Source organism: Cygnus olor, chromosome 9 (assembly GCF_009769625.2).
Source record: "Cygnus olor isolate bCygOlo1 chromosome 9, bCygOlo1.pri.v2, whole genome shotgun sequence".
Lineage (NCBI taxonomy): Eukaryota > Metazoa > Chordata > Aves > Anseriformes > Anatidae > Cygnus > Cygnus olor.
Window position 1 is genome coordinate 21623852 of NC_049177.1, and position 13113 is coordinate 21636964.

The following is a 13113-nucleotide window of genomic DNA, read 5'->3' on the forward strand; positions in this document are numbered from 1 at the left end:
TGCCCTCTCCATTAAACTAAGTAGTCGGTGAAATGATTTCACATTTCATTTCTCTCACACTAATGTACCATTTCTCCAATTTTCCTTTTAAAATACCTCTTCTATTTGCGCCTAATTCCTCCCATGCACAAATGTAAATGTATTAAAAATATTCTTTATATGTTACCCAATTGGAACAACTGGAGGGATATTTCCAGGCACAGATCGCTACTGCCTTGCTCTAATCATTTTAGTACCTGCCTGTGTCAATGGAAGATAACACTAGGTAGTGATTTTATATAATATTAATGCCAGACAATGTCCAAACAATTTTGCCAACAACCCAGTAATGGCAACGGGGCATTGCACAAATTTGCCCCATTCTGGTCATTCCCTGAACAGGTCTGAGTGATGCACTGTGCACACAGCACACACCTTGTCCTTAACGTTCAGTGCCTCCGACTGCAAAGGCATTATGCGCTGGGGCAGCAATACAGTGTGGTCTTTATGTACACGTGGTCCTAATTAGACTTGATGGAGAACATTTTCTATACATCTTTAACAGGACTTTGAATTATAAGATCACTTAACAGAAATACTATAGAAAAACAAGTTGCATAACTCTGCATGAGCATGTCTTCTGATGTCATCTCAGTGCCAAGTAAGAATTAGCTTCCTAAGGGCATCTGATACCCTGAGAGATATTAGTCACTCTTTGTGTATCAAGGACGCTTTTTATTCTAGACTTCTGTGTGTTCACAGGGGGGAAAGAAATCAAGGAGCAAAATGCCTGAAGTGGATAACTTATGCAAGTTTGAAGTGAAGCCATGAAAATTGGCAAGTGTGAATAAGTGGCAAAAGTAATCTGCAGCCTTGTTGCAAATTTGAGATACGTTCTTCACAAAAATATTTCTCTGGCTAGCAGCAATTTGCAGCTTCCTGATGTTATAATGAATATCGGTGGTTAATTCAGATAGCTCCAGCATTGTACGTCTGCAGGCCGAAAGGGAGTTCTGAGCAAAGAATCTTCTAATTTTTGCCAAATCTGGCAAAAGAAGAGAATAAAATTGCTCTAGCCATTTTTTCTTCATGGCTGTTGTCCAGCTCCATGAAGATGTTGGGTGCCTAATTCTGCGTAGTCTCTCAGCTCCCCTGGATTTCAGTAAGGCTTGCAGGATCAGTGGCTTCCAAGGAGAAGACTTCAGCCCTGTCTTCCCCATCAGAAGAGGTGTCTTCTTGCCGTGCAACTGTCCGTCACTTCGGGAAAGCCCTGAAGCCCCTGTGGTGATGGTGGTTCTCTTTGTGCTCCCGCAGCAACCCGGACCTGAGGAGGACGGAGCCCATCATCGAGAGCCCGCTGCAGAGGACCAGCAGCGGCAGCTCCTCCAGCTCCAGCACCCCCAGCTCCCAGCCCAGCTCCCAGGGCGGCTCCCAGCCAGGCTCCCAGGCTGGCTCCAGTGAGCGCAACAGAGTCAGAGGTGAGGTGGCTTTTGCTGTAAGATGTCCCCTTATAAGCAAAGGATTCATCACTTCTGATGTACTTCTGTGACCGACTTGCCCCCTGGAAAACAGAGATGCCAGCACTGCCTTCTGCCTGGAGCCTGCTGAAGGCTCTGCTGCATGCCCCTGGCAGCACAGTCGGCTCCTGTGCTCTGCTGAAATACTGCAGTGCCAAGTAATTTGTACAAAAGGAGACAGGGGTTATGCTGCAGGATAAAAAACAAGAATACCAGCTTTCTGTCTTCACTGACCCAAGCTGACATCTATGCCAGTTTCTTGGGATTGTGCTTCCACCCTGGGTGGGTGTATCTTTCTGGTTTTGTTGTGTTTTTTTTTTTTTAATCTTCATTTTTGTGCAAAGCATGAGATGGGAGCAGAGGAATGAATTAGCCTGTAAGCAGCTTTCTCTAAAATGCTTTCAAAGGGGAACCAGGTTTACACTGAGTTTGTGCTCCTAGCTGGGTTGTTTCCTATCATCACAGAGCCATTCTTCAAGATTTTCTGTTCCCTGGTTTAATCGCAGCTGGAGTTGCTAAAGCCCAGGCAGCCCGTTTATCTGCATTTTTGTCACAGCTCGGGAGTATAAATCCACAGAACTGAAACACATTAAAACAAATGTGGCATCCATGCTTTGAATTTTTTATGACTTGACTGTAAGATGACATGTCTGTTGTTGAAATAATCACTTCTTTAGGTAGTCAGGAAAAGTAATTTATCACCAATTGTCTTTTTCTGTTTGTTTTTGCTTTTACTAATGAGGAATCCTGTGACAAACAATGTCCTAGCAATGTCAGGTGCTGCAGAGTTTATAATTTATAACACGCCCTGTTTTTTGCAGAGTGAATTTGTTTTCTTTGTAGAAAGAGGAAAGGCAGGAATGCTGGGAGCAGGCTGGGCTGGGTTGTAGTTCCTCTTGCTGAATGGAGGGAAACTTGTTGCAGTGACAGCCAGGCAGAGAGCAGCAGGAGGATTTTTCAAGACAACAGAAGCAAAACATAGCGAAACTTTATTAGTTAGATAGAAAGTGCTAATTTGCAAGGCATCCAGGCTCTAGACATCCTTTTCTAGTTTTGCCAGGGTCTTCCTGCTTGTAACGGGCATTGCTTGCGCGGGCAGGAGGGTGATGAAGCTCCCTCTGCCCACCCATCGTGAGGGGCTGGGAGTGGTGCTGGTAGCAGGCACCAGCACCAAGCCAACCCGCACTTGGCAGAGATGGCTGTGGACGGTGCACACCCTTTGTATCCTTGACAGAGTTTTAATTTCCCCCTCTCTCTGTTTCCCTTTTGCCCAGGGAATGTCAAACCCGAAGGGTCACCCGTGCTCTCCCACGAGCCCCCTAAGATCAAGCAAGAAGACAACAGAGATGTGACGCGACCAAGCCGACCTGCTGTGAGTCTTAAATTATTTCCTGCAGGAATGTTGCCAGCCGGGTTGGCCAGGTGTCCATCCGGTGCAGTAGCACAGCCGTGGGGACCCCAAAAAAGAGGCTAGTACCACTGCTCCTCCAGCTGAGAGACTCGGAAGTGGCGGTATGATGAGCCTGTGGGAGGTTTGAATGCTTAAGAGAGCGCATGAGTTTGATCAGGAGCCCAGGTCTAGGGGAAAGCACTTAAGCCTGTGATTTCAAATAAAGCAGATGCTTAAGCGCTTTGCTAGACTGGGCACGGTGTTTGCCCGTGGCACATTGTTGTGTTCCGTACTGCATGGTGCCCCTGCAGCAGCCCGCAGGGATGCTCCTGGTCGGGAAGGCTGGGTGACCAGCCCTGAGAGCCTTCACAGCCTGCACACCAGCTGGGTGGTGGCGTCTGTACACTCCTGTGTTACTACTGTTAGCAGAGGCCCAACAAAATCTCATCCGAAGTGTTTCTTTCTGATTTAACGTTGTTGATACTTGTACTTTAAAACTGCAGAGTCGACCTAATAACGAAATGAATTTCCACTGCTTCTCTTTTTTAATCTGTATTAATGTTTTGTTGATGTTGTTTTCTCTTTACACTCCACAGCGTTGAGCTAACAATTCTAATTTTATTTCTAACCTGCTTGCCCTTCCTCTGGCTTTTTCCTGTCCTGATCTGTTTCCTCTGATGCTGATTAATCTTCCCTTACCCACAGAGCTATAAGAAAGCTATAGATGAGGTTAGTGATATCTTTTCTCAGCGGGTCATGCCAATGTGAGGTTGACTAGCTAGCGCTTAATATCAAACTGGGTTTTCTTGGTGCTGCCATTCAAAAAGGTGATAATGCAATCCTGGGTCGGATTGGAGATTGTGTTTTGGCACAGTGAGCCTGCCTGCGGGGAGGGAAGTGGAGCTGGCAGTACCTTCGGCTTGCCCACGGGCTGCGTGAAACCCACTGACAGACCACGTGTGGGGGCCCTGGCAAGATGTGCGTTAACATTCACACGCAGAGCAACCCCTGCTACTGTTCTTCTGCGTTTTTAAAGAGAAAGACCAAGAACAGAGTTTTCTTGGGTCAGCGGAGGTGATCCAGACAGACTGAACTGCACATCAGATTCTGCTCCCAGCTAAAGTCCACAGGAGCCCATTGATTTCAGTGGGCAGATCGAGCTAGATTTGAAATGCAATTTAGGCCTAATTCAAATAAAGGCACTTGGCAAGTAGAGGAAAACAGAGCAGTGAATACAGTGATTAATTCATTGTTACAAGGCAGACCATCGGCTCTATCGAGAGAGCCAGCAGAGCTGCCTTGGTTTATACCGGCTGGGAGTCTCTCCCTGCAGCGTAGGTGGTATCCAGCCACTGTAGGTGAATGTGTTTACTAAAAACAGGATAGGCAAGGACATTCATAATTACCCAGGCTGCACACAGCAACACACTTCACTACCCCAAATTGCTGCCTTGCTTGCTGGGACCAGCTCCTGCCGGGTTCGCTCAGCTCGCTCCTCCTCTCTCCTCCACAACGTTCAGCGAGACTGAACGCAGAGCAAGCTGGTACCGCCTGCACAGGGCGCTCGCCAGCCCCTGGGAAGTGTTTGGGGCATTTTCTTCATTTTTACCATGTTGAGGTTCTCTTCTTTGTGTTTAAAAATACTGGTAGGAGGTGGAGGGGTGCCCTTGAAAGCACTGGTAGCAGCGGCCTGCTCTTTCCTTTAAGAAGAGTAAATAGAAGATAGGAAAGGGGAAAGGCAGCGTGCTGGTTAGTTAACTTGTTCTTTTGGATACAACATGACCGATGCTTCGTGTTTAATGAGGTGCTTTGTTAAGAAAAAAGCACGTAAATCAGTGTCTGAAGAGAGGCAACGTGCATGCTAAATTCAAGCTAAATGAGCTATGTGATTTTGGAAACCAATCTAACCTGATTCCAGCAAATATTAAATCTAAAGACATCTTGGCAATTAAACATAATTAAAGAGCACCGATACTTTTAACTTACGTATTATGCCACCTTCCATAATAACATTCCAAACACGTGTGGAGCTGCATAGTGCTTTCTAGTTGTCAAATGGTTTTTGGTCCAAGAGCAACACAGTCGAGCTGTTTAATCCTACAAAGTGCTCATTATCTGAGAACATGATAGCATCAAAGCATTAACCGTCCTGCGGCAAAGCCTTAACTAGGAGCCGTGAGTTATCTGATGATATCATCTGGGAGTATTGTTGCTATTATAACTTCCAAATTAGTTATTAAAAACTAATTAAGCTGATTTTTAAAATCTTTGGCTATCTTTTAGCGATGACCAAGGAGGGCTGATAGGGTATGGTCGTTCATCACCCTGGTGGCAGGATTTCAGCATGTCCATGTTTTTCAGCCCTGCAGAAGTGGCAGGCTTGGTGTGAGGCACTGCAGTTGTCACAGTGCTGCCAAATTGGAGCCTTTCTCTCTGAGCAATCTCACTCAGTTTAGTGGCAAGGTCTGCATTGGGCAGAGACATCTGGAGGACATCCCTGAAGCCACGCTCTGCCATGCCCAGGCCTTGTGAGCAGCCCGAGGTGGTTTGCAGACATTTTTGGGGTGCACCACCGTCCTTTGCATGGGCAGGGAGAGCTGCCTCTATGCACATCGTGCCTTCAAACATGTTAGCAATGGAAGGTGCAAAAAAGAGGTAGTTTTCATGGTCCATCCCTCTGACTAGGAAGGATTTTGTGCTAGTCCTGTAACGCCGCAGGTTCAATTGCAATTTTAAGAGGCTCTTACGCAGTCTTCCCTTAAAGTCCTTTTTAAACTGGTGAAGGCTTTAATCCAAATCAAAGGGAAGTGCTCAATATATGAGAGCATATTTTGTACTCTAAGCAGAGGGCATTGTTAAGCTGTTGAAATTTTCACCGATTCTTACTTAAGAAAAGAGACAATCATATCCTAGAAACTGCTACAGCATTAATTAAAGTAATTAGTTGTCCTACCTGCAGGTTTGACTGTATTTCAATCCCAACATGTTGGCATAATAATAAATTCCGTAAGCACCACATTCTGTCTTTAATCATGATAAAGAGCCTTTCCTTAGAGTTACAGAGAGCGTTTGGATTTGGAGAGGGATATGTAATGTCTTTCAAGGTCATCTGCTCTGAAGCATAGGTTATTCCTAATTTTTTAACTAGCCTCTTTTCACATGCTAATATTTGCAGTCATGATTGGAGAGCTTTCTGACGTCCACGGGATTCTCTCCTCTACATCAGTGGACTTTGAAGCACACCTTAATTTTATAATTTTATAATTAATATTCTTAACACGGCCAAAACCTGCTCTGGGTTCCTGGGGCCTCATGGCCATGAGTGCCCAGAGCAGGTCAGGGCAGAGCTGGGAGCAGAAGGTGCGGCGCTCCGGCACAGCGCCGGCACAGCGCCGGCAGCGGGGACCCTCCTGCGGTGCCGTGTCGTTGATGTGACGGATCAGTTCTGAGCACTCCTCATTTCCGCAGACCCAACTCGGTGCGGCTTGAGGGCAAATGTAAATGTCAAGAAAGCATTTTGTTTGATTTGTGTGGAACTGGGGATAAATGATTACTCCACTTGAAGCAACAAGCGCTTCATTTTAGAGTCTAATCCGAATGACACAACGAGCTTGTTATGTCCTCAAGATTAGCCAATAACCGAAGTACAAATTGCTTGCAAAATATTACCGATTCGTGGTTAAAAATATGCTAGGTTTCCATCTCAGCAGTAGCATTTTTCATCATTTTCTTCACGTGTCGACGGGATAGATTTTAAGAACTGACTTTGCAACCGTAATTAATGTTGCCGTAATCACCCTGCTGGAACGGTAAACTGGAAATGCGTGGCGTGCAGTAAAGAGAGAGTGTGGCCATAAGACGATTGTGGAATTTAGCATTTTTCAATGAGTTTCTTTCTCCCTAATCCTTTATCTCTGACCGAATGCACTGATGGCTACCTCGGTCACTAATATAGGGAGAAATGGTAAGACTGACAATTGCGATGCTTTGTTCGTCATGTGCATGTTTTGTGCAACAGAGTACTCTAACCCATTCTAATTAGAGCTCTCATGCTTTTTTGCCCTACTGCTTCCCCCTGCATTGCTATAAAAGCATGTAAGATAACAAAAAGTCTATTTTCTACACGGTGCCTGCAATGTTCCTTGTTTTTAAATAGCAGTGTCTATTTTCTATGACTGTCGGGTCTAAGGCCTCATCAAAGTCATGGTAAACTGAAAAATTATTGCTAGGTTTTGGGACTGCTCCCATCTTTTTCTTGTTTCAAGGCTTTTTCCCCCTAGCTTGTAGGCTGTCACATTTCACATAAAGTGCTTAATGGTTCCCGCTGAGGGATTTTTTTTTCTTTTAACAATTTCATTTTTATTTTATTTTTTCGATCGCGTGGCTGACTCAGAGCAATGACTCAGAAGTCTCGCTGAGCAGGGCGCTGCAGTGAGCCAGGCACCTCTCCTGGGTGCTCCTCACCGCCTCTCGGCAGCCACCTGACAGCGGAGACTCCTCACTGAAGCAGCTCTAGACTTGGGGATTGCACCACTCCATGGGAGATGCTGTCATTGCTTCCTTCCCAAATGCATTTATTACAGAATAAATACAATTCTGGGCTCTCTTTGAGAAGTTTGAAAGAGGAGAAAACCCTGCAGGAGAAATTCTCCAAGCCAATCTTTGAAATGATGTTGTTTTCCAGTTTACTATGATGGTGACTGAACTTCACCTTTTCCAACAAATATAATTTTGTCGTGTATATACATATAAGTGTGTGTATATATATGCACATACGCATTCCAAACAGAAAAAGAACAGGTTGGCTATTGATTTTTCAGTGAGCATAAATCAGTTTTGTTTTGTTTAATAAATGCTACATGCTACACACATTGTCTTACATTTGTCTCATGTTTGTAATGACTCTGTAAAGCTATTTCTCGTTGCTCGTGCTGTTAGCATTGGCTTTTGAAGAGATGTGTGTGACGTTCTCCTCACTTTAGATATAATAGCCATCGATTTCTTGTTTTGTTGCCCCCATCCCCTTTAGGATCTGACGGCCTTAGCCAAAGAATTGAGGGAGCTGCGCATTGAGGAAACCAATCGCCCTCTGAAGAAGGTGACAGACTACTCTTCCTCCAGCGAGGAGTCGGAAAGCAGTGAAGAAGAGGAGGAGGACGGGGAAAACGAGACGCATGATGGGACCGTGCCTGTCAGTGACATCCCGAGGCTTATGTAAGAAGCTCTTTCTTCCAGGGAAAACCGTGAAACTGTATCGTTTGTTTATCTGGAGGAGCAGTAGCTGTGGTGTGGGGCATGTCCAAAGCATGTCATTGTTCAGTGGCTGGCACCGGCAATGGTGTCATGGTTGAACAGGATAATTTGCTCAGATGTGTCTTTTTCATGATCAGAATTAGAAATGTTTAATGAGGAAAGCTGAATTATGTAACTGCGCATTCAGTGAATTTGTATTCCAAGTTAATGGACCCGTTCCTGCTGGTAAGTGAGGTGGGTTTGTAGCCAGAGCGGATATACCTGACTTCATTCACACCTTGGGTCCTGCCCACAGACCCGTGGGCTGGTTTGTTGAAGCTCTGTCTGCTCTTTAGCTTGGTCTTGTCCCAAATCAAGCCATAATGAAGTGCGGTGTTTGGTAACCTGACCCATGCCAACTGTTAGAGCCAGGTTTAGCACATAATAATCTGGAATTTTTGTCATTGCTTTCTGTCTTTGTCTCAGTCACTGTGCAGGCTAAAATGTTGAAACTAAGAAGTCAGCAGACTAAAATAGTGCATTTGTCTCCCTGTTAGAGGTCATCAGACATTGGGCTTTTGAATATCTCACAGTAGATGAGGAAGGAGGAGGGAAGCGTAGCATCAACATACACAATACATAACTATCTTCATGCAGAGTGAGCTCACTGGGGCAACTCTACCAGCGTTTTGCTGAACCACCTCACTGGGGGCATTTCTTGTGGCTCTGTGTGGTAGCAGGGGTACCAGGGTTTGCAGGGGTGGCAGGGTTTGACTCCCTGCACTTCTGAATTCACAGAGGAGTTGTGGGAAGGCTTTAAGGGATTTTTAGCATGTTAATGACTTAATTTCCATTCTTTGTGCTAAATGAGGTGAATTATTGGTCAGTGGGGATGTACCTGACTTCATCCATGACTTGGTAGGGCTAGGAGCAGCAGGGAGACATCCAGGTCCATGTCATGCAGAGTGCCGAGCTCCAGGGTTGGAGCTTCCTCCCAGCAGAAGAAGAAAAGCCAGAGCTCTTGAGATTTGTCAGGGAAAGTCAACGGGGAGAGAGATGGTCATGAATATGCAGCAGTCAGATGGGCTGTCACACATGCATGAACAGGGCCTACGGCTACTTGCAGAAGAGGAGTTTAATGAGAAGTGGTTAATGAGGGACAGTTTACGCCTTTTGTCTCTGCAGATACCTTTTCTGTATTTGAAGACTGTGATGGTTCCCTTAAGATCCCTCTTCTCTGGGCTAGACAAGCCAGCTTTTGCTCATGTCATGGGATTTCTTGCAGGGTGACTTGCAAACTGCATGCCGCTAGGATTTGGGGCTGCAGTAACTGTTCATTCACTCATTGTGTGGTCTCAGAATTGGCATAACTTCTTTTCCCTCAATTTTCTTTTTTTTTCCTAAAACTGGAATAATTATGTTACTTGCGCATTCTTTGGTGGTGTTTAAGTGCTAATGATAGGAAGGAGGTGCAAGCTCATTGCATGAAAAGTGCTGCAGAAGTATGGTGTGCTGTTGTTCGATTGGTCATATGTTTGACCATTCGGGCAAGGATGTGCTACAGAGTGAATTCGTAGTGATGGAGAACAACCAGTGTGTATGACTCTTAAATGCAAAGAAACAGGTGTGTCAGCAACAACTTCGTAACAGCTGTCAACATTTTCTGGCACACAGGCAGGACGGGGTAATCCAGGCGTGCTTTGTCATTTGCTTTTGGTTTTATTTGAATTATATTTAAGCAGCTCCCCTGTTCGTAATGTAACATAATAAAGTCGTGGTGGGAGCTCACCACCTGCGACATGCACTCAGAAGCAATCCTAAAATGTAATATGTTTGAGAATAAAATCCAGTCTCTCTCCTGACGTATGAGCACAGAAATAAAGTCAGCACCTCCCAGCACTCCAGTATCGCTGGGGACTGGGTCCCGGGGAGGAGGTTGGCAATGTTTCCATACAGAAGGTGTGCATCAAACAACCAGTTAAACCCTCAAGTGGACTGATATCAAGCCCACGCTGTGAATTGCTTCTCCAGACAATTTGCTGTGATGTTACTGTAAGAACCAGCCCCTCTGGTGGTTGCTATAGGAAGACAGGGTTGCTGTTTCACAAGGCGTAGCAGGGCTGGGTCAGATTGTGTCCCTGTCTGGGAGCACATCTGCCCCGAGTTCAGCTTGGCCACACGTGGGTAGGCTGGAGGAGGAGGCGATTCAGGGGCATCACTCAGTATCAGCCACAGATGGGGAATTGCTTCCCTGGTGGCTGGCAGGACATGCCCCAGGCAAAAACCCATTCGGTAAGGAGAAAGCCAAAGCCTGATTGCTTCTCAGTATTAGCTTGAGTGACAGAGGCACCCTCATTAATGCTGGTATATCGCCAGCTGTAAAGTGGATTTTTAGGAGAACCACAACCAGGTCTGCCTGTCACTGGAAGAATTATTCTCGTTTCCCGAAATCTTCTCTGAAAATGACAGTGTACATTCCTTGCCAGAGCGGGCACAGCCTTGGGATGATGATCTCTTTCTCCAAGTGGGTCTTTTTAACACAAGGAACCTGTAATTATTTTCTACCTCTCTGTCTCTCATTACTTCAAGGCTAAATCATGGGTTATGGCTACATTTTCACCTGCATAACGGTGGAAAGCTACAGAACAGAACTTGTATGCCTGCCCACACCTCCTCCAAGCTCCATCCACTTCACTGTTGCGTTGTGCCCCCAGGGAGCCCGCAGCTCTGCCCAGGCAATGCCTGGTGGGGTGGGACCCCTACCCCTAGGTAGTGCCCCTGTGTGCTGAACAGAGCTGGGATGTGGAATTTGGACCCTGTAACCTGAAAAGCCAAAGCAAGCCCTTATTAAGCTTCTGGTCTCGTCTTCAAAGCAGGTGGCAAAAAAACACCCTGTGTTTGTGAGAGTTGTTCTCTGGTGGGTTGGGTACTCCCAGGCACTGCCCGTCTTTCAGGGGTTGAGCTGGTAGTAGTGGGGGTAATGCATCAACCTGAGCCTGATGCTTTGTTTCTGGCCACATAAATAATGTCCCCATACATTTAAGTAGATATATTTTCTAGTTTTCCTTCCCGTGAGATACAAAGCCTTACCCTGTCTATAAATAATACTGTGTTGGAGGATTTTTTGTCTAGTTCAGCTAAGGAAACGCCTGTCACTAATGCTTTTCCATTCTGTCCTCAGACCAACAGGAATTTCTGGAAGCAATGAGCCGTACAACCTGGGAATGGTGACAACTCACGGTCTAGAAACTTCCCATGCAGATACGTTTAGCAATATTTCAAGGGAAGGGACTTTAATGGTGAGGGAGGTAAGTTGTAAAACAAATATTTCCATGGAGCATCTTCAGGAGGTTTTCCCCATGTAAGCACAACAACTAACAGTGCTGTGTATCCGGAACACAAAATGACTGAGTAAATTGTGCTCATTAGTGCTCTCGTAATGCAATTTACACTCTGAGCAAATGTGACAAGTGCAAATGTTTCTCAGAACTACAAACAGCAGTGAATAGTAATGCTGGGGCAAGGTGGGGTGGATGTTCATGTAAACGACTCTGCTGTAATCCCAAAATAGCTCCGAGCAACAGAAGTTGTCTTCAATTTAGAGCATTTATTTGGAGTCTGGCCCAAAGTTTCCCCAGTGCTTCCCAACCTTTACCATCATACAAATGTCAGAGGCATTCAGCAGATGTGGTGCTTTTTGAGGCTTTTACCTGAAGCCCGGGGTTACAGGCAGCTGGTTCTGTTCGGGGAGGCAAGGTACGGCTGCTGTTGACCCCTGGACATTGCAGACGCTGCTGCTGCTTTTCAAGTCAAAAGTCTTGATCCAGTGCATTTGCCAAATTCTCAGAGACCAAATCTCCCCCAGGTTGTCCCAACCTGCCCAGCTCCCAGGTGCTCGGGGAGCACAGAGCTAACAAAGCAGCATGGCTTGGGCATTTCTGAACAATGGTACTGAAGAAAAGAGGCAAAGGAAAGCATGTTCAGTTGGCTGTGGAAATTCTCCCCCAGTGTTTCTTATTTTCTTTTCCTGTAACATGCTGGTGATGCTGTTGGAAATGTAGCAGGTCTCCTGGAAAGGGCAGGAGGCTCTGCAAGGTAGTAAAACAGGGGAGTCATCCTCCTGCTGGCATTAAAAGGAGGTGGATGGGAGAGGATAAGAAGGGAGGGGAGTTTGGAGTGGGCAATCATAAAGGAGGAACCTTTAGATCAGCTGCAAAGTAGGCTTACTTGGCTTTTTATTTCTTAATTCTATTTGTATAAAATACATACATAGGAAAAAAAAAATCAGTGTAACTTTGCAAGAAAGACAAGTTAGCAAAGAAGTCACACAGTGTTTGCTGCCTTCCTCCGTGACTTCTGGAGCTGATGGGAAATGCACAGCTCACCTGTTCCCTCACTGTCCTTTACCTGTTTGGAGCAGAGACCCCTGAAACTTGGTCAGCCCTGTGCACATCCTGGTAGCAGAAACAGTGAGGAGGTTGAGGAGGAATACAGGTCACTGTTCTAACAGGCAGGCGTTTCTGAAGTGAGCTTGGATTGTGTTGCAGCTGTAAGATACGTGCCACACCAGCGAAGTACTCTGATAAAACAGTGTTGCAGAAGGATTTAAAAGCCACAGGAAAGAAAAACAGCAGGGAAATCTCTTTTGGCAGGAGGGAGTGTGATAGGAAACCCAAGCTGCAGCCTTGTGTGGGATGTTTGCTCTTTGTTCCTGACCGCAGCCATAGCAGCCAAAGGAAGGACTCACTGACCTCCGTGGGCTTCAGGCAATGGCTCGTCTGCCGTGCTGCCCTGGCAGGGTGACAAGGTGTTTGAAGGTTGTGGTAATGGATGATCGAAAGATAGGTGTTGTCAGAGCTGCTCAGTGAGTTGCCAGGCCTGTATCAGAGGGATTTTTCCACTAATCCCTGCAGATGGACAAGTCTCTAACAATTTCATTGGCGTGCTCCAGGCACGTGGATTCGTCAAATGGCAAATGCCTCAAAACAATAGGCA

General features: G+C 45.9%; 1 protein-coding gene across 13 annotated transcripts in view; it reads left to right on the forward strand.

Moving 5' to 3' along the window:
- Nucleotides 1-13113, forward strand: part of TNIK (TRAF2 and NCK interacting kinase) — a 156834-nt gene that overhangs the window by 129718 nt on the left and 14003 nt on the right. For 7 of the 13 annotated variants that reach the window (XM_040566547.1, XM_040566541.1, XM_040566546.1 and 4 more), the window contains 4 exons: nucleotides 1294-1457; nucleotides 2771-2868; nucleotides 7916-8100; nucleotides 11300-11426. In XM_040566547.1, the coding sequence (XP_040422481.1) occupies nucleotides 1294-1457; nucleotides 2771-2868; nucleotides 7916-8100; nucleotides 11300-11426 (574 nt within the window). Of the gene's footprint in view, nucleotides 1-1293; nucleotides 1458-2770; nucleotides 2869-3591; nucleotides 3616-5229; nucleotides 5233-6841; nucleotides 6851-7915; nucleotides 8101-11299; nucleotides 11427-13113 lie in introns of all 13 variants that reach the window. The other 6 variants (XM_040566544.1, XM_040566539.1, XM_040566545.1 and 3 more) reach the window with 2 other exon arrangements.